Raw genomic sequence first — 22,089 nt, 5'->3', positions numbered from 1 at the left:
ATGGTGTCTAATTACATATTAAAATGTTATCTGTAGAATTTCTACATTTCTAAATTCTAATCATTTCTGTATTACCACAGAGAACACGTTACCAAAAACAAACATTCAACATAAGGGTACATATGAAATACAAAGCTTTATTTCTAAAAACTGAAACAGCTTAAGACAAATTATTTATATAATTTAGTGTTGTTATAAAGGTTTTGGCATATAAAGTTTGCCTGGCTGGTTTTGTGTTAAATCTGAAAGAGAATTTACAATACAACTAAAAAAAATGTCTGATGCATCGTCAAATTACATTCACACTTGTTAGTGATGTTTATGGACCAAAACCAATTTACCACGCAATACTCCCCACAAGATATGGTCCCTTCTTATAATAGAATCCCAATAGCTTGGCAGTCGCACATTACCGTAGATAAAGAAGATTATAGTGTTAACACTGATATATTGTGCAGCAAATTCATGCGTCTACTTTTTGAACACAAGACACCTGCTGTGATGTTTGACATGCACTAATACAATATTTGCTTCACCAGTTGGTTTCCTTTAATGTGTTGATTCAATGGCGTGGCTATTTTTTATAGCTGTTAAAACAAATTATTAACCAGACAGCAAATACATCATGGATTATCCATAATAAATCCTATTGCTTTTCCAACTCCTCAACACATACATAAGTAAACATCACCTGTTCAAAAGATGTGACCCAAAAAGAATAAAAGATATTTTTAGTGTTAATTTTGCAGCAGCAAAGAACCTATTAATGTTGTGAGATTCTCAATAATATGATCAGTTACTCATATACGCAATTAAGTGATCCTAAACTTAAACTGCGCATTAACATCTGTTTGCAGAATTTTATATGTATTGGCATTCTATTAGCTTTTTTTATTATTTAACAGACAATTAGAATTTAACATTATGTTTACAACCCCCTCTTGCTTTAAAATATCCATATTTATTGGTCTGCATAATACTGTGTGCATAAATACTCTTTACAGCATTACGGAAACGGTTCTGACAGGTCTGTCTTTGATCAAATTGAACTGTGGTTGTTATATAATATTAGGGAATGTCTATTCTCCAACTTTATACACAGATGATCTGCTGGTGTAATCTCGAACAGGTGGCTAAATATTTCCTCAGCCTTAGATTTTGTGTTAAATGTGGTACATTGTTTACTGTACGATGACGGATATCATATGTCTTCTTGTTAAACAGAACCGAGCGTCACTGGCTTCACACTATGCCACTGTAAAAAACACACGGCATGTTAGTTGCGCAAACGATTAAATATTTTCAGTTGATTGTCAACTTCATCACAGGCATTCCCAAATACATGGAAAGGTTTATATTAAATCATAGTCTTCCCACGGCACACAAAGTCATCCAAATCTTAGAAAAATATCTTCTCAAACTTTTTGTATAAAAATAGCCCTCTGGTTTGCGAGATTACAGTGTCCTTAGTGTCGCTAATCCTTTATGAAGAAGGTTTGTGTTCTTAGAGATAGAGATGTAGTGTCTTTAAAGGCACTCGTGATGTGGAGTTACCCTCATTGAGCGCTAGCCGTACTGTCCGAGCTCACTGAGTGATGCAGTTTTCTCCCATATCCTGAGCGTAGCGGTCCGAGACTGTGGTTCTTAGTTCTTCGACATCTCGACGGAGCTGTTGAGCTTCCTGCAGCTTATTCTGCAGCCCCTCTGGGCTCAGCCAGTCCTCCCACTGCCCTCCTACTGGAGGGGGAGCTGCTGTAAACAAATAGATAGACACTGTCAGATTCACTGCTCATAATAGCCACAACACAGATAACACAAAATGCTGCTATACAGAGTTTCCATGAGAGTATAGTGAAAACTTCACTCAACTTTTACAAATTAAGATATTTCTGATGAAATCCGAGAGCTTTCTGACCCTGCATAGACAGCAACACAGCTACCACGTTCAAGGCCCAGAAAGGTAATAAGGACATTGTTAAAATAGTCCATGTGACATCTGTGGTTCAACCTTAATTTAATGAAGCTACAAGGATATTTTTTGCGCACAAAGAAAACAAAAATAACTGTTTCCAGCTAGCATTCTGACTAATAATCTGATAGTCTGTTACAGTGCCCTGCGAAAGTATTCATACCCCTTCATTTTTTTCCCACATTTACTGTAGCTATGTTTCTGCCTTATGTTAAACTGCTTAAAATTACTTTAATTTCCACATCAATATACACTGCATACACCATAATGGTAAAGCAAAAACATTTTCAACATCTTTGCGAAGTTATTAAAAATAAAAAACTTAAATGATTACATTGCATAAGTATTCATGCCCTTTTCTGAAATTTAGCTCAGGAGCATTCATATTGCTTGTAGATGTTACTACACTTGAAGTTAAGTTAACCTGAAGCAAATTTATTTGAATGGGTATGATTTGGAAAAGACACGTCTTAACAGCTGAAAATGCTTAGAGCAAAAACCAAGCCCTGAGGTTAAAAAAAAATAAATGCCTGTAGAGCTCAGAGACAAGATTGCATCATGCCCAGAGTTCAGAAAAAAAATGCTGCTTTGAAGGTTCACAGAAGCATGTAGTCTCCCTTACCCTTAATGAAAGAAGTTTGAAACAACCACAACTCTTCCTAGAGCTGGCCTCCTTGCCAAACAATTGAGCAATTGATGGATAAGGGGCTTGGTTAGACTGGTGACCAAAAAGCTGATGGTCACTCTAGTTGAGCTCCATGATCATATATGCAGATGGGAGAATCTTACAGAAGGACAAACATCACTGCAACACACCACCGATCTGGGCTTTATGGTGGTGTGGCAAAACTCAATCCTCTCCTCAGTGGAGACACATGAAAACACACTTGGAATTTGCAAAAAGCACCTAAAGGACCCTCATATTGTGAGAAACAAGATTCTGTGGTCTGATGAATCTCAATTCAAAGCATCATGTTTGAAGGAAACCAGGCATTGCTCATCACCTGCAGAGTAGCATCCTAAAAGTAAAACTGTGCTGGTAGCAGGTCATGCTGTGGGGCTGTTTTTCAGTGGCAGGGAATGAGGGACTCAGAGTAGAAGTAAAGCTCAATGTAATCCCAATCTAATATTTCTGGAGAAACCTGAAAATGTCTACAAGACCCCATCCGAGCTGACAGAGCTTGAGAGGTGAAGAGGTGAAACTAAAAATGTCAGATAATTGCCAAATGTTGATGTGCAAATCTTGCTGCATCATACTCAAAAAGACTTGAGGCTGTAAAGGTGCTTCTACTAAATTCTGAGTTGAGATTATGAATACTTATGCAATGTACTTATTTAAATTTTTTTATTTTTAATAAATGTAGTTTCAGCAATTCTGTCATTTTGGTGCATGGAGTGTAGAACGATGTGGGGAAAAAAGGCACTGTATATATCTGGGCATTATCTGAAACGGTGCTAGTCTTCTGTATAGCATCTTGTTGACAGCAGAGGGCGCACTTACAAGCAATGCCGAGCAGCATGGAGAGGTTTGGGTCATGGCCTTGAGCCCGCTGGGTGAGGACGTTGCAGAGTGAGCGGAGGTCACACAGACAGGCGGCCATCTCTCCGTACAGCTTCTGGGTGAGACGGGCTCCCACAGGGAGCAAACCACAGCCAATCGGCGCCTCATCCTGAAGACGCTCTTGTAGTGTCAGATTATGTTCCATCAGCTCCTGGTTCTGCACTGAGAGCTGAAATACAAACAATAGGCACAACCTCAATTCTCCTGTGTGCCATGAAAACTCAAAGAGCTGAATATGCATTTCGGGCAACTACTAACCTCTTTCATAGCAGTGCGTAATTGCAGCAGACTCTCCTCTTTCTCTGCCACCTCCTCTCGCAGAGCCCGACTACTACACTCCTCCTGTGAGAGATGCTCCTCCAGAGTCTAAGCCAACACACGCAGAATATTATGGCTGTAAACTAGACATTTTGCTCATATAAACTAAATTGCAAAAGCTTTTGGTGCAGGATACTTTTTAGTGGAAAAAAAATAGACACTAAGTGTTGAATACCTAAAGAATTTCCTAAAGAAGCCTCCTACCTTGTTTGTAAAGATTTTCCCCTCCTAGATACTATTGAAAGTACATTCCTGAAAGCTTGATTGTGTAATATGATGCCTGGCTCTTAGTGACAGATATTTACTTAAATTACACCTAATTACAGTCTTCAAGACCAATTCTTATTCAAAACCGGTTCCATTAAAAAGAAAGGAAAATAGTGGAATTAAACTGTTTTTATGATATCTGTTTCCATTAACGGTTCTTGAATATAATTCCACCTACACTACCATTCAAAAGTAGGGGGAAAAAATTACAGGAATTACAAAATTACAAGGATGCATTAAATTGTTTAAAAGTGACAGTGAAATACATTTATAATGTTACAGAAGATTTCAGAGGCATCTATTCGAATGCACACTACCAGTCAAAAGTTTTTGAATAGTAATATTTTTAATGTTTTTAAAGAAGTCTCTTCTACTCACCAAGCCTGCATTTATTTGATCCAAAATACAGCAAAAATTTACAATTTTGAAATATTTTCACCATTTAAAATACCTTTTCTATTTTAATATATTTTAAAATGTAATTTATTCCTGTGATTTCAAAGCTGAATTTTTAGCATCATTACTCCAGTCACATGACCCTTCAGAAATTATTCTAATATTCTGATTTTCTGCTTAAAGAAAACCATGTTGAAAACAGCTGAGTATAATTTTTTCAGGTTTCTCTGATGAACAAAGTTTAGAAGAACAGAATTTATCTGAAATAAAAATCTTTCATAACATTATAAATGTCTTTATCATCACTTTATCAATTTAAAGCAGGGGTCCCCAAACTAAGGCCCGGGGGCCGAAAGCGGCCCGCCACCACATTTGGACCGCCCCTCTGAACAATGCCAGAGACATATTTTGATAATGTAATTTTAAATATGTTTTACTTATATCATGTTGGTATTTGATGATAAAGGTTGGCTTTCAAACTAAAATTTCCCTTAGTTATTAACATAGCCTAATTTATTTGTTAAATTCACCAACAGAATGGTACATTCAACGTAATGTGTCATCGCGATCGAACACAGTGGACCAACACCAGCAGATGACATTGCACCCCAAATTATCACAGACTGTGGAAACTTAACACTGGACTTCAAGCTACTTGAGCTATGAGCTTCTCCACCCTTACTCCAGACTCCAGGACCTTGGTTTCCAAATAAAATACAAAACTTGCTCTCGTCTGAAAAGAGGACTTTGGACCACTGGGCAACAGTCCATTTCTTCTTCCCCTTAGCCCAGATGCCTCTGAAGTTGTCTGTGGTTCAGGAGTGGCTTAACAAGAGGAATACAACAACTGTAGCCAAATTCCTGACATGTCTGTGTGTGGTGGCTCTTGATGCCTTGACCCCAGCTTTAGTCCATTCCTTGTGAAGTTCACCCAAATTCTTGAATTGATTTAGCCTGACAAGGCTCTCAAAGGCTGCGGTTCTCTCGGTTGGTTGTGCATCTTTGTCCTTCTACTTAACTTTCTGTTAACATGCTTGGATGCAGCACTCTGTGAACAGCCAGCTTCTTTGGCAATGAATGTTTGTGGCTTTCCCTCCTTGTGAATGGTGTCAGTGATTGTCTTCTGGACAACTGTCAGATCAGCAGTCTTCCCCATGATTGTGCAGCCTAGTGAACCAAACTGAGAGACCATTTTGAAGGTGTTTTGAGTTGATTAGCTGATTGGAATGTCTCCATATTCTAATTTGTTGATGTTGTGAAGTTGTGAATTGGTGGGTTTTTGTTAAATGTGAGCCAAATCATCACAATTAAAAGAACCAAAGACTTAAACTACTTCACACTGCATGAATTAAATTCATTTAATACACCAGTTTCACAATTTGAGTTGAATTACTGAAATAAACGAATTTTCCATTACATTCTAATTTACTGAGAAGCACCTGTATATCTTTTGATAAGAAATTATAATTTGTCTGTCTGGTGCATAAAAAAAAAAAACTATTCTAGCATTAAAAGGTATAATAAATACAGGTAGTAAAATCATAATAAAATAATAACAATAATAATAATAATAATAATAATAATAATAATAATAATAGTTAGTCCGGCCCATGGAATTTTCTTTTATAAACTGACCCGGCCCCCCACTAAACAAAAGAAAATTATGTGGCCCGCTCAGAAAAAAATTTGATTGATTGATTGATTGAAAATTTAGCTTTGATCACAGGAATAAATTATATTTAAATAGAAAAGTTATTTTGAACAGTAAAAAACATTTCAAAATGTTACTGTTTTTGCTGTACTTTGGATCAAATAAATGCAGAAGAGACTGGTTTAAAAAAAATACATATTAACAATCTTAACATTCAAAAACTTTTGACTGTTAGTGTAAATATAAGTAAAAAAAATGTAAATGCACTCGCTAAACAAATAAAACTGAATTAAACTAAATGTAGTCTTTACCCTGATCTGTGAGCCAAGCTGCTCCATTATCCTGAGTTGCTTTTCAATGACCTAAAAAGAAAGATTCATTTAGATAGCACCTTAAACTATTCGCACAGAACATATAATCATTTTAACCAATAGACAGAGCCATGCTTCAACACTATTAACAAATCCTTTAGCTGAATTAAGTGTTACTGCAGTTGTTTAACCCATCCTCTGAGAAACTAGTGTGGACACAAACCTTTTTGAGTCGCTGGTGCTCATCTTTCAAGGCTGTGTTTTCTTCTCGTAGTTTTTCTATGTCAAGAGAAGGCAATCTTACTCCATCCTCGAGGCTCTCCTGCACTCTGTTCTGGAGACTAAACACAAGCAAATCAAACAACATAAATCTTTCAAAACCTAATTAGAAGCCTCCCAATTTGTTAGTTTGTAAGGCTTGCATGTTTCTTCCTACCTGGTGACTGTTGTAAGCAGTTCTCTCTCTTTGCGTCTTTGTTCTTCCAGTTGGGCCTCTTTGTTGCGTACAGCACTGCGGGCTTCCTCCAGTTGGACTTCCAGATCTCTGAAGGTGGCCTGCAACTGAGCTGTCCTTTCCTCTGTCTCCTCCAGCTGCAACACAACATTCATAAGTGAATTAAAACTGAGGACTGAGAATGAGAATAACAGATGTTTAAAAAGGCAGTTTAAAGTGCTGGTGATGAATATAGCCTTCTATTTCCATTTTAATATGTCTTAAAATGTATTTTATTCCTCTAATGCAAAGCTGAATTTTCAGCAGCATTACTTTAGTCTTCAGTGTCACATGATCGTTCAGAAATCATTCTAATATGCTGATTTAATGCTCAAGAAACATTTTTTATTGTCAGTGATGAAAACAGTTGTCCTGCTTTTTTTCACATTTTAGGAATCCAGTCAAAAGTTTTTGAACAGTAATGTGTTTTGAAGTCATCTCTTTCTTCTCACCAAGCCTGCATTTAGTTAATCCAAAATACAGCAAAAGCAGTAATATTGTGAAATATTTTTACTATTTAAAATAACAGCTTTCTATTTGAATACATGTTAACATTTTAAATTTTAAAATATTTTTAAAAGAACGATTTCTGAATGATCACATGACTGGAGTAATGATGCTAAAAATTCAGCTTTGAAATCACAGAAATCAAATAGAAAACGGTTGTTTGAAAGAGTAAAAATATTTTTTTAAATTACTGTTTTTGCTGTACTTTGGACCAAATAAATGCAGGCTTGGTGAGCAGGAGAAAAAAAAAAACATTAAAATCTTACCGTTCAAAAACTTTTGACTGGTATTGTATTTGAAATTAATTATTAGAAATCTTTAGAAACATTATAAAAGTCTTAAATGTCACTTTTAATCAACTGATATCCACATTTTCTGAATAAAAGTGTTTATTAAAACCCCGAATCTTTTATCTCCACAAACAGTAATGTTCTGGATGAGATTCTGAAACGGGATGCTAATCTCACTAAAATAATTTGAAGTAATTTTATTCTTTTGTTTTTTACTAAGGCCATTTTAAACCGCAAGAACATGGTATAATCAGGTAAAAATGACAAAGTAATCAAAAGAAACTTATTTAAAACAAACAAACAAAAATTTACATACAAAAAAATATCTAAGGAGTAGGGCTGCAACAACTAATCGATAAAATAATCGATTATTATCGATAATGAAATTCGTCGACAACGATTCTCATTATCGATTAGTCGGGTCCGCCCACAGTGCACGTGCACTTCAGAGGATCACGTCAAATTACAGCACTGAATGACGCATTTCTTTAGACATAATGCATCTAAGAAGAGTGGAGGAAACAGACTGAGATGCTGCAGGAGAGATACGTGATCTGAGCTGCCCAAAACATCAGAATTCTTTATTTTAAACTATCTCTATTTTGAAGCTGATAGCGTAATGGCTTGCCCTGTGAGGCGCTTTGACAGAACCGTTTGCATCCTCAGTATGAAAACTTTCAGTTTACGGTCATATCCTTATCTATAAATATCACAAATTCACACAAGCATTTCCATTTATGCATAAAAGTCCAATCTGGCAGTCTGTGTTAAGTTTAAATCTTTACTGAATGAGCGTCAGACAGCCGGAACACAGAACACAGACAGGGAGACACTTAATAGTCAGCGCAAAAACATTCATGTCAGCCGTTGAATGTTAAATTTAGATTTAAATACAACATGTAGTGCACGTATCAGTGAAGGGTAGGAATAGGCCAGGGCTGTGACGGTGGCAGATTTTTACCAACTACAGTGGTGCGGTGTTTATATATAAAGAAATGAGCCTCAAACATTATTAACAAACGAGCGTGTTTAGCAACTCCGTCGTTGAACAAGCAACCTACAAAACGCTAAAATAAATCAACGAAATAATACATTTAAATAAGAAAGTAGCCTAAATAAGAGTTAAATAGGCTATTAAACAAACATTCGTTTCAAAAAACAACCTCGACAGCTGATCAGAATTACTGGCCCGATTCCGACTGGAACCTCTCTTTCTCTTCCCCATTGCACAGCTGCTGTTTTTAATAACAAAGTAATTACATTTATTTTCGTTTCTTTAGTTTATAAAGTTAATTTAGAAATATTTTTGGAACACTTTTTATTTGTGAAATTCAAGTTTTTGTTTTTTAAAGTAACGAAGCGCCCAGCGGCCGACATATGAATTTAGCCTTCTCAAATCATCACGATTTAAATTAAAATCCTTAGATATATAAATAAAAAACTGAAAGCATATCACAATATTAGTTTAATCGTTTAATTTAGATAAATGTGTAGGCCCTATAGGCACATATTTAATCGTTTGTGCGCGGAGTGAAAGCTTTGCAGGACATGGAGGTGCAAGCGCCATGTGAAACTCATAAATGTAAGAGTAATACATTTACTTTAAATTATTACTGCACTACTATAAAACGAAATAATTCAAATCGAAAACAAAACTCTTTTATTAGATATAGGCCTAATCCATAAAGATGCATTTAGGCTTTAAAAGCGCATCCAGTGAGCAGATCTTTGCGACACTGACTCAGAAAATACTAGTTTATTAATAAATAATTTGAATATCTCCTTACTTTTCCCCCGCCATATTCATGGTAATTACTTTAGCTGGGGCTTTGCGGCCAGTTTAATCTTACTGCGTGCATCTGAACGTGGAACTCTGCTAAAGGCACTTGCGCTCGCTGATGCTGCTGTAGGCGGGACACTAAACACCGACACGGCAGAATAAATAGCAGAAACACTGTATTTTATGCTTGTTAGTGTGTTTTTCTTCAGATATTTGTCTTTTCTCTTTATTACGACAGGTGAATTGTTGTAAATTGTTAAGCACTGTGTTTTCATAGCATTCAGAATGTGGAATAGTGTGATTTAAAAAAAAATAATAATAATTGACATTTTTAAGCCAACTAATCGATTAATCGAAAAATTAATCGGTGAACTAATCGATTATCAAAATAATCGTTAGTTGCAGCCCTACTAAGGAGGCATAGTGAGCCTAGGATTTTCTAAACCAGCAGGGTAAAGAGAGTGTTACTTTAAGATAAAGTATACAATGGGAGCAGATGTGTGATATATGGGTGCAGTGGATGCTATAATAGTGTCTGGCAATATAACACAAGAAAAGCACCTCAAGATGAGTATTGTGAGCAATTGCGGTGAAACCACAGGAAAAAAGCTTTTGTTTAGTTGGCTGGCCATCACAGAGTGCAGTACCTTTTTATGCTGGGCCTGGTAGTCTTCCATGGTGGGAAGGTCAGCCAGATATCGCTCAAGCGTCTCAATCCGCTGCTGTTTTTCTCTGTTCTGCTCTGACTCCTTCTGACACTTCTTTTTCAAGCTGTTGATATGCTTGTCTCGACTTCGGATCTTTGAAGTAAAGGGCAACAACACAAGATGAAAACTCAGTGAGATTCTGCTTATATGTGGTTGAGTATGTCACATGTTAAAGGGATAGTTCACGAAAAATGAAAATTTTGTCATTTATTACTCACCCCCGGTGAGCTTTCGGATTTCTTTAAAAATATCTAATGCGTGTTCCAAAGATGAACAACGGGTTTGTGTAAGAAGGTGAGTATTTAAATGATTAGTTCACTTCCAGAAAAACGTATATAAATTGACAGTTTGTTTCAAAAATGACTGATGGTTTTGCTAGATAAGACCCTTCTTCTTCGGCTGTGATTGTTTAGAGCCCTTTGAAGCTGCATTTAAACTGTATTTTGGAAGTTCATTATCATTGAAGTTCATTATATAGTGAGAAATCCTAAAGGGTTTTCCTCAAGAAACAATTTCTTATTTACTGAAGAAAGAAAGACATGAACATCTTGGATGGCAAGGGGGTTGAGTAAATTATCTGAAAATTTTTATTATGGAAGTAAACTAATCCTTTAATGACAGAATTTTCATTTCTGAGTAAACTATCCCTTTTAAGTTTAAATATGCTCACCCTCTCTTCTTGCTTCTTTAGCTCTTCTGCATGTTTTTCACTGCTCTCTTTCAAGATCTCATTTAGACGTTGTGTCTCTGCTTCCACTGCACCCAGTCTGCGATCCGCTTCCAGCTTCTCCTTGGTAAAGCAGTCGCTGCGCTCGGCAAACTGGGCTCGCAAAAAGGCATTTTCCCGCTGGGCTTCCTGTCACACATGGAGGAAAGAAGAGGAACAACTCAGAGATTTGAGTTGAGTTTTGATACAGTGCAGGGAAAAGGTTGTGCTTGCCTGTATGCTAACCTGCAGTCTCAACAGACACACATCGGTGTAAGGGGCTCCACGTCCCATAATGGCACTGTGCACCTGCAGCTCAGTCTCTCTGAGACGCTGTTCCAGCTGCGACATTTGCTGCTTCTGCCTGCAATGCGTCAGTTACTACATTAAGTTAATGTTCAGAGTCTCTAATATTCAGAGTGATGCTTCTGAAAACTTGGCATTACCTTTCAATGGTAAGTTCTTTCTCTTTTAGCAAGTTCTCATTGGCTTTAATGACAGCATCCCACTTGCTGTTCTCCAGGTGAGAGGTTCCTGGATAGAGAGAAGATGCATACTGTCCACTTCCACCTGTCATTAACTGCAATAATAAAAAAGGGTGGAGAAACACAAACTCTTATTTTAAATGGGCATAAAACAATCTGCCAACTTTGAAATCAACATGAAGTGTTAATTGCAATCCATTTTACTAGTATGATGTGTCCAACTAATGCATTCTTCTAGGGCTGATCTTCCTGTTATTCAGTGTGTGGAACAATTTGTTGCATCACTGCAAACTTGTGCAGTAACAAAAAAATGCCTTTGGCATGAAGTTGACAGCATAATTGCATAACTGCAATTTACAGCATGAAAAACAGGGCAATTTGCTGTTGTAATACATGGTGCTGTTTCAGTGTTTGTTTACAGCAGTTATGTTAGATGTATAGAAGAACATGTAGTTTATCATCATTATTATTATTATTATTACTACTATTATTATTATTATTGTTGTTGTTGTTGTTATAGTCCATATATTTATATTGTCTTCCATCTCTGCAATAATTCCATATTGAGAAACTGTTACAAAAGGAAAATATGCTGTAAATATTATGTATATTATGTAAACGTGTGCAAATGATAAAAGAATTTTAAATTTTTAATCTTTTAATCTTTAAATCTTCAGTTATTACTGATGCAAAATTAAACTAAATTGATACCGATTAACATTTTTTTCTGGCTGCATTGCCCATATAACTAAAAACTAAAATTGTTTTAGATGTAGAGCATTATATTTTCCATACTACATTCAGTGTTAGTTAAATAAAAAACACTTAAAATAATTATAATTTTTTTTTTTAAATAAAGCTGAAATAAAATATTAGATGAAAAAACCTACAAGAAAAATTTGAAACCCTCTAAAAAAAAAAAACAAGTACTAAAATCACTAAAACTAAATACAAAAATGCATTTAAGCTAAACAAATATTAATAATGCAAAAATTAGAAACCCTCTAAAAATTGAAAAATATTTAAGTACTAAAACTGCTAAAACTGAAATAAAAATGAATACAAGCTAAACAGTTATTTGAAATATTAACATGACTAAAGCTACACTAAAAATTACAAACCCTCTAAAAAGTTAAAAGTACTAAGTAGTGCTAAAATTACTAAAACTAAAAATTAATTTAAGCTAAACAAATTAAATTTGACAAAACATATGCAAAAAAGTGCTTAAATACTAAAATTACTAAAACTGAATGAAAAAAAATTAAACTAAACAGTTGTTTAAAAAATATATTAACAAATGACAATTTACACTAAAAATTTGAAACCCTCTAATTTAAAAATTCTAAAATCACTTAAACTAAATATAACAATGAATTTAAGCTAAACAAATATTAAGAATGACAAAACCTATGGAAAAAGTAGAAACCCTCTAAAAATGGAAAAATACATAAAAGTTTTAGTACTAAAATAGCCAAAACTAAAATAAAAATGAATATAAGCTAAACAGTTATTTAAAATATTAACATGACAAAAGCTACACTAAAAATGACAAACCTTCTAAAAAATTCTAAGTTCTTTAGTACTAAGTAGTACTAAAAGTACTATAACTAAAATTTAATTAAGCTAAACAAATTAAAAATACATATGCAAAAAAGTTTAAATACTAAAATTGAAAGGAAAATAAATTTAAACTAAACAGTTATTTAAAAATATTAATAAATTACTAAAATATCAAAATGAATTTAAGCTAAATACTAAAAATGGCAAAACATATGGAAAAGCAGAAACCCTCTAAAAATTGAAAAATACAAAAGTTTTAGTACTAAAATTGCTAACTAAAATAAAAATATATAAGCTAAACAGTTATTTAAAATATTAACATGACAAAAGCTACACTAAAAATGAAAGTACTAAAACTAAAAATTAATTTAAGCTAAACAAATATTACAAATGACAAAACATATGCAAAAAAATTAGAAACCCTTAAAAAAATTAAGTTTAAATACTAAAATTACTAAAACTGAAAAGAAAATGAATTAAAAAAAAAATATTAACAAATGACAAAACATACACTAAAAATTAGAGACCCTCTAAAAACGTTACAAAAATATAAAGTAATAAAAGTACTAAACCTGAAATAAAAATTAAGCTAAACAAATATTAAAAATGACAAAACCTACACTAAATCAGAAACCCTTTAACATTTCAAATTAAAAGTTTACCTAATAAAATTACTAAAACTTAAATAAGTTTATTTTTAAGCTAAATAGTTATTTAAATTAAAATGACAAAACCTACACTAAAAATTACACTCTAAAAATGTTAAATTGTTATGTTAAATTAAGTACTAAAATTACTAAAACTAAATATAAAATGAATTTAGGCTAAACAAATTCAAAATGACAAAAGCCATGCAAAAAATTAGAAACCCTCCAAAATTTACTAAAACTGAAATAAAAATGAACAAGCTAAACAGTTATTTAAAAAAATGACATGCAGTGTCAATAATAGTATAAATAGCTTAGAGTACTAAAACTAAAATAAAAATCAATTTAAGCTAAACAGAGCTAGTTAAAAGTATACTTTTAAAAAAATGACATGACAAAAACATTAATAAATAGTAGATAAAAAAAAAAAAAAAAAACTACAACAATACATTTTGCTAAAAGATCACTGTCTATTTTCGGAACAGCATGCACAGATGAATCATGCACAATAAAAAATACTACTAATTTAGTTATTTAATTTAATGCTGATTTTTAGAAGTATGATTCACATAACCGTTCCCTTTCCCTTTCTTGTATGCAGCAGGACACATTCTAAACTCTAACCTGCATTTGTTCCACCTGTAGCCGCAGGCTCTCGAGTTTCTGCTTCTGCTGCTGCCAGCTGGCCAGTTCACCGCAGCGTTCCTGCAGCAGCGGATCATAAGCTCCAGTGCTGGCCTGGTCCCTCAGGAGAGCCTGAGTCTGCAGGCCCTGAGGTACGGAAAACATCCTGGCAGAGGCACCAGGCCCTGGATGAATGTTCCTTTGGCCGTATGGGTCTACGGGACAGGTGAGACCTGCCCTTGTCTCCGGTAGGACTTTATAAGTCTGTTCCAGCAAGCCTGTACTGTCTCCCAGCCCAGTCAATTGCAGCTGTTGCCGTACATCATGGCAAAGGCCCCCGAGCAGAGCCGACTGATTGAGCGTTGGCTCCATGGCAGGTACCTCAAACTTCTGGGCTTCATCCAGCCTCGTCTGATCTCCAGAGGGGAAGAGTGAGTGGTCGAGGCCATTAACTAGGCTGCGGTAGCGGCTCAGGCAATCAGGCTTGACCGCAGTCGTGTCTAAATTTCCATCGTGCTGAGCGTCCAGGTTGGGGGAGGATGCAGATTTGGGGAGGGATGACTTGGAGCTGGAAGAGCTGGAGGACAACCGGGCCTCGTCAGAAGCACGTGGCTTGAGATTGGAGGCCAGAGTTCCGGCTGTGGAGGGCATGACATGGGCGGTGGGGATGGGGATCTGACTGCGGATGGGCTGGAAAGAAGGACTGCTGCTAGTGCTGCAGATATCTGGAACAAGAATGAGAAATAAATGACCCCAAATATGTATTAAATACACAATAAGTTGTAATAATAAAAAATATGCCCTGAGGAAATAAATAAAAAGCATTGAAATGATGTAAAATGCATCAATTAAAATAAAAAGTAGTAAAAGAAAAAAAAAAGAAAAAGAACACACACACACACACACACAAGTAAAAGAAAAATGAAATTAAATAAACACATTAAAACCAAGTAAAACTGAATAATGAAGTAATAAAAAAGAAGAAAAAAAAAAAATTAAAGTAGGAAAAAGTAAAAGTAAAATTTATTTAAATGCTCTGGGGAGGATTTAAATCCCAAGAAAAATCTAATAATTAAAAATTAAATAAAAAGTACTAAAAGAAAAGTAAAGAATACATAAAAAGGGGAAAAACAAGTAAAATAAAAATGAAAGAAAAGATAAGATGAAGAAAAAAAAGTTTAAAAAATAAGATAAAAGAAAATGAAGTAAAAGAAAAAAAGCACAAGGAAAATTTATTTAAACGCCCTGGAGGGAAAAATTAACCAGGTAAAATTAAATAATTAAGTAAAAAAAAATCTATAAAAAAGGAAATAGTAGTAAAAGAAAAGGAAAATGAAACAAACGGGGGGGGGGGGGGGGACAAATAAATAAATTAATTAATTAATTAAATTAAATGCCCTGGAAAAATAAAACCAAGTAAAATCAAATAATGAAGTAAAAAAAATTTATTAAAAAAATAAAATAAAAAGTAGTAAAATTAAAGAAAATGAAGCAAACAAAACAACAAGTAAAAGAAAAATTATATTAAATGACCTTGGGAAAATAAATTAAAACCAAGTAAAATCAATTAAAATAAAGTAAAATTAAATAAAAATTAAAATAAAAGTAACAAATTGAAACATCCTGGGAAAATAAAACAAGAAAAATAAAGCTATAGTAGTCAACATTTGAAGTGGATCAAAAAAAGTTCAAAGTTGTCTTAAGACAAGAACGGGTATTGTTTGCTTTCTGGACAACGTTGATAAAAGGGTTTTGATTCACTTCAAATGTTGACTACTGTGTACATACAAAAAAAAATTAAAATATAATTTTGGTATCCATTTTGCTCCACCGTCATGAATCTTAACCAAATTACAATTAAATTAATGTTTGCTAGCTCTGACAACTAGCGCACACCAAACCACTGTGAAAAATAGCACTCACCTTGCTAGCAGTTAAAAAGAAACCAGCAAATGATAACATTTTCATACCCTGAAGAACGGTGAGGCATAAAAAACACGTCCTCACAAAGCATCTTCAGTAAATGACATAGACGAACTACTGATCTTAAAACACGCCCACTCCGTCTGCCAGAACTCGTCCTTAAAAAAAAAAATGAACGTCAACCTCAGGCAAGGTGAGTGTACCTGCTATGAAAGTTTGTTCTCCCACAACTGTCAGCGCAGGAGCGCGTACACACAGAAAGGTTAGCGGTATTTATAGAGCACTCTCATGTTACGCTGTTAGGGACTCCTGCTTTAACCACACAGCTCACCTCTTACATACACGCTTAATAGTCCTTAATACTGTAATGCCGCTGAAGTGCCTTTAAACAAGCTCCTCAATACAACAATTCAATTAAAACATACACAAATCAACTAAAGATGTCAAGAGACAGGCTGCAGTAGGAGGGTCTGCCCCGAGGGTGTCTTTTTTTAACATCTGCTGAGGACAGGTTTAAACAATTCTTTGGTTTGACGAAAGATTCTTGGAGCACTGAGAGGCTTTCTGCCATCACAAGAAACACCCAGAGCAAAACAAAGCCGTCACCATCACAACATAGAAGCCCACAGACAGTCAACCATATATTTAGAACCACTAAAGTGAAACGGCTGCCAAGAAGTTTCATGCCGCCACCGTTTTGACTGTTTTAAAAACAAATAAAAGCTGTCTTATTAGTGTGCCTTAGTTGCTAGGTGCCACAACTGTATGTAAGAAAACTCAACAGACTTAGCAGTTAGTTATTACTGTCACTATGGGAATCTGAGAGTAGTTTCAGGGTAACAACAACAGAAACAACTGTGGTTGTCTTACATGAGTTTTTTCAAAAGCTGATACTGATATCTAGATAAGAAGCTGGTTGAATAGAATATTTGACTACTGAATTTTCAGACATTTATCCAGCCGTTGATTACTGGATAAGAACTTTAAAATAATTTACATTTAGTGTGATGCACTTATAAATATACACTGCTGTTCAAAAGTTTGGGTTCATTAAGATTTTTTGCATTTTTTTTTTTTTTAAGTATAAAGTTTCTTATGCTCATCAAGGCTGCATTTATTTATTTATTTATTTATTTATTTTAAAACAGGAAAAAGCAGTAATTTTGTGAAATATTATTGCAATTTAAAATGCCAGTTTTCTATTTTAATATACTTTAAAATATAATCTATTTCTGTGAGGCAAAGCAGAATTTTCAGCATCATTACTCCAGTCTTCAGTGTCACATGATCCTTCAGAAATCATCATACAAAAAAAAAGTTAATAAAAAAAAAAACAATATACACTATTATTCAAAAGTTGGGTCAGTAAAAAATTCTCTCTTTTTTTAAAGAAATTAACACTTATTTAGCAAGGATATGTTAAATGGATCAAAAGTGATAGTAAAGACAATGCTTAGAAAATATTTCTAATTCTAAATGCTGTTCTTTTTAACTTTTTAGTCATCAAATAATCAAAAAATAAAAAATAAAATCAGCATATTAGAATGATTTCTGAAGGAGTAATGGCTGATGAAAATTCAGTGTTGCGTCACAGAAATTAATTACATTTTAAAGTATATCAAAATAGAAAACCAATATTAGAAATTGCAATAATATTTCACAATATTACTGTTTTTTTCTGTATTCTTGATCAAATAGATGTAGGCTTGATGAGCATAAGAGACTAAAAGAGACATAGTGTATTTGCATATAAGTGCACTACCATTTAGGGTCTGTACAAAGTTCTAAAACACTTTTATTAAATTGTTCATAAGTGACAGTAGAGACAAAAACTTCAGAAATTCTTTTGAAAGAATCCAGAATTTAAATGCATCAGTTTAAACAAAGTGCAACCGTTTTGAACAATCATAATAAAGGTATGTTTTAAGCACCAAATCAGTATTACTATTTTAATTGTATTTTGGATAAAATAAATGCTATATATATATATATATATATATATATAACGACACACAAACTTTTAAACAGAACGTGTTTTCCAAAAATCCAAGAATTCTTTTTTTTTTTAAACCTTTGCATGTTTCCCATGACCTGAAAGATGGGAATCTTTTATAAAATACATTTTAATGATAGCAAATGATAGATAAATATTTCACAAAAGTGAAAACAGAAAATTATTTAACCATTACCCGTTCTGAAACTCACATTGTAAGGTATAAAAACTTCTCCTAACTGAACATGTTTATGCTCATAATCAGTCTAACTCACTGATCTATTACAGATCAGTGGTCTAACTGGTATATCAATCCAAGCCAAACAGCACAATAGAATAACGCCAACATAACCACAGAAATGTTTTGAAAAGCACTGCACAGTCAGTACAGATCGATGGTAATCGGCATACGCCAGCTCTTCAGTACAGCTAATCTTTGCGCTTTAATTGTTTAACAAGGCAGAGAGAAGGAAACCGGGAGACCAGGATCAGAGTTTCCATTCGGTCCTCCAGGTCAGGCCCTCCTAATGAGACACCCATCAGTGAAAGTGCAACACCGCCTGCAGGAATCTATGGTATGGAATATCATATCCTTCTCTAAATCCCATAGGAGTTCCAGAACTATGAGCACATCTCCATGACTAAAAATACAGCTTCGTCTAAAAACAGCCAGCAGGATGTTGATGACTGTTGTAAATAATAAAAGGGTTCTCTTTAAAACCACTGGTTGTTTAGTCAAATGCCATGAATAAATAAATAAATAAATAAATATTAAATACAAAACTAACAGTCAAACAATTTTGAACAGCAAGTTTTTTTTGTTTTTCACCAAAATACAGCAATAGCAGAAATTTAGTGAAATATATTTTTTTTAAAGTCTGTGTTTATTTGATCCAAAATACAGCAAAAGCAGAAATATTGTGAAATATTTATACTATTTTTTTAAATAACTGCTTTTTTATATACATTTTAAAATGTAATTTATTCCTGTGATCAAAGCTAAATTTTCAGCATCATTACTCCAGCCTGAATGTCACATGATCCTTCAGAAATTATTTTAATATGCTCATTTTGTGGCTCATTTACTGGTTTTATTTTTATCACTATTATCAAAATTTAAAACAGTTGAGTGCATTTTTTTATGAATGGAAAGACCAAAAGATCAGCATTTATCTGAAATAAAAAGCTTTTGCAACATGATACACTATACCATAGAAACTTAGAAACAGAATAAATTTTAATAAATGATAGAAATTATTACTTTTATTAATTATCAAGAGTGCTTTAAAATGATCAAAAGTGACGATAAAGACATTTTTAATGTTACAAATGATTTCTATTTCAGATAAATGCTGTTCTTCTGAACTTTCTATTCATCAAAGAAACCTGACAAAAATTCTACTCAGCCGTTTTCAACATAATAATAATGTTAATAATGTTTTTTTAAGCACTAAGATTTCTGAAGGATCATGTGACCGGAGTAATGATGCTAAAAATTCAACTTTGAAATCACAGGAATAAATTACATTTTAAAATATATTCAAATAGAAAAAAAAAAAAGTTATTTTAAATAGTAAAAATATTTCACAATTTTACTGTTTTTGCTGTACTTTGGCTTGCATGTTCCATCACGTGTACTAGCACTACGTGAGTGTATAATTCCATGATTGTTCCATGACTGGAAATCCCATTTTGTGACTCACAAGACCACTGTTGAGATGAAAAGACTGATGTGGTCTTGAACTGAAGTCTATTATACAACCGAAAGTCAAATGAACAATATCTAAACACTCAAGAGTTCTCACCTTCAGTGTGATCAGAGGTACCCAGTCCCGTGTCCCCACTGTCCGCTGTGGAGTGCCGCCATCCAAAACGGCTCTGGAACTTCTCAGACACAGCAGGTGTCAGCCATTCGGTGTCAGAGTGTCCTGGAGCAGACAATGAACACATGATGTGGCACTCTATTATGGTTATAAGAGGCACATAACATACACTAGACACTACATACAAGTCCTAGACAGCACTGGATTTGTACCTGCGAGTTTGGCGTTCTGGTATTTGTGTGAAGTGGTCATTCCTGTAGCAGATACCTGTGATTAAAAACCAATACAAAAAAGACAACAGTGTCAAACACATAAAAGTAGGTATAAGCAAAAAATCTAAAAACAAGTAAATCTTTTTTTTTTGTGTGCTACAAAACTATGATATTAAATGGCTAAATCAAAATAAGTAATTAAATAATGTAATTTACAAAAAGCTAACTACAAAATTGTATAATTATTAGTATCATACAATAATATTTAATAACATTATTGTTATTGACCGTTTGAAAAATATCTCCTTTGCGAAACTTACAGAAGGAAGTTTTGTTGTCACAGTTAAAAATATATTAGTCACGCTATATTTTGATAATATCGGGACATTCGAAGCCAGTTTATCTAGTCTAGGACAACTAAATAAGGTTATTTAATTACAAACGCCATTTCTAGTTTTTAATAGTAAGTCACAGCACAACCGACAATTCAAGAGAAACGTGAAATTGATCAAGAACTCAGAAAAACAGCATTTAAACTCATTTAAATCTTCGTAATAACTTTGTAAACCAGCTCAGCATGTGTTGCTACTTCAAACAAACACATTTACCTCGTACAGATAGCTAAGTTAGTTAACAAAAGAGTTTAAAGGGTCCGTAAAGAAAGTAAACAACTCCACGTACCTTGACTCACGGTCTGAAAGGGTCTTTACTGAAGAGAGTACTGACGCGAACACAGGCTAGAAGAACAATAATGTGTTTCATTACCCGAAAGACGCTGACTGGATGCTAACGTCAATAATAAGGACATACAACAGACGAACTAGAAGCGGCCTCAAGCTTCAAATACCCGCCGCGGTGCGACTGAAACTCCGGGCTCATTTTTTCAACCGTTATTCTAGTTCTTCCTCTGCGCTTTGCTCGGTTGCCAGGTTGAGACTGCAAGCGCCCTCTGCCGCTTGATTAGTGAGCTGCAGGCGCAGACCCACCTACCTCGCTACCTTCGTTTGTATAACCTTAAAATTAAAATACAAAATAAAAAAATAAAAATAATAAAAACATAAAAAAAAACATAAAAAAGTAAAACAAAATAAAATAAAACAAAATGTAAAGAAAAGTAAAATAAAAATTAAATAAAAAATTAAATAAATATAATAAAAAATATAATATAATAATAATAATATATAATAATATAATTTAATTTTACTTTATTTTTATTTTTTATTTTATTTATTATATTTTTTTATTTTTTATTATATTATTTTGATTTGATATGATTGTATTTTATTTACTTTTTAAAATTTGTTTAAAAAACTTTATTTTTTATTTTACTTTGTTTTATTTAGTTTTATTTTATTTATTTATTTTATTTTTTGTTTTTTGTTTTATTTATTTTGTATTTTAAGTTCATATAAACGAAAAAAGTAAAATAAAAAATAAAATAAATTAAAATTAAATTAAACAAAAAACAAAATTAAATAAAAGTAAATAAAATAAAATTATAAAAATAAAGTAAAATGAAATAAAATAAATAAAAGTAAATTAAACAAAATAATATAAAACAAAGTAAAATAAAATAACAAATATAATAAGAAAGATTTAATACAAAATAAAATAAAAATAAGGTAAAATAAAATAAAGTTAAAAAACAAAACAAAAAACAATATTAAATAAAAGTAAATAAAAAAATAATATAAAATAAATTTAAATTAAAATATGAAAAAAATAAAAAGTAAAATAAAATAAAATACAGAAAAAAATGAAGTAAAATAAAAAAATTAAATAATAAAAATAAAGTAAAATAAAATAAAACAAAAAATACAACTAAATAAAATTAAAAATTAAATAAAATAATATAAAATAAATAAA

At 33.1% G+C, this 22,089-nt stretch overlaps 1 protein-coding gene across 3 annotated transcripts; it reads right to left on the bottom strand.

The window, feature by feature from the left end:
- Nucleotides 1–117: 117 nt before the first annotated feature.
- Nucleotides 118–21,107, bottom strand: cep85 (centrosomal protein 85). 3 transcript variants are annotated; one of them, XM_073846803.1, is made up of 14 exons: nucleotides 20,905–21,107; nucleotides 20,224–20,278; nucleotides 19,994–20,116; nucleotides 14,273–14,997; nucleotides 11,403–11,536; nucleotides 11,203–11,320; nucleotides 10,921–11,106; nucleotides 10,191–10,343; nucleotides 6,910–7,064; nucleotides 6,697–6,814; nucleotides 6,474–6,524; nucleotides 3,789–3,896; nucleotides 3,471–3,699; nucleotides 118–1,752 (listed from the first exon to the last, which is right to left on the bottom strand). In XM_073846803.1, the coding sequence occupies exons 2-14, from the start codon at nucleotides 20,261–20,263 to the stop codon at nucleotides 1,586–1,588; spliced, it is 2,307 nt and encodes a 768-aa protein (XP_073702904.1). In that variant the 5' UTR covers nucleotides 20,264–20,278; nucleotides 20,905–21,107; the 3' UTR covers nucleotides 118–1,585. The 3 variants fall into 3 exon arrangements, with proteins under 3 accessions (XP_073702904.1, XP_073702905.1, XP_073702906.1); XM_073846804.1 differs by having other exon boundaries at nucleotides 118–1,749; XM_073846805.1 differs by lacking the exons at nucleotides 19,994–20,116; nucleotides 20,224–20,278; nucleotides 20,905–21,107 and adding an exon at nucleotides 16,196–16,403.
- Between the last annotated feature and the right edge of the window lie 982 nt (nucleotides 21,108–22,089).

Source organism: Garra rufa, chromosome 9 (genome assembly GCF_049309525.1).
Source record: "Garra rufa chromosome 9, GarRuf1.0, whole genome shotgun sequence".
NCBI classification, from domain to species: Eukaryota; Metazoa; Chordata; class Actinopteri; order Cypriniformes; family Cyprinidae; genus Garra; species Garra rufa.
This window is presented reverse-complemented; position numbering and strand designations above follow the sequence as displayed.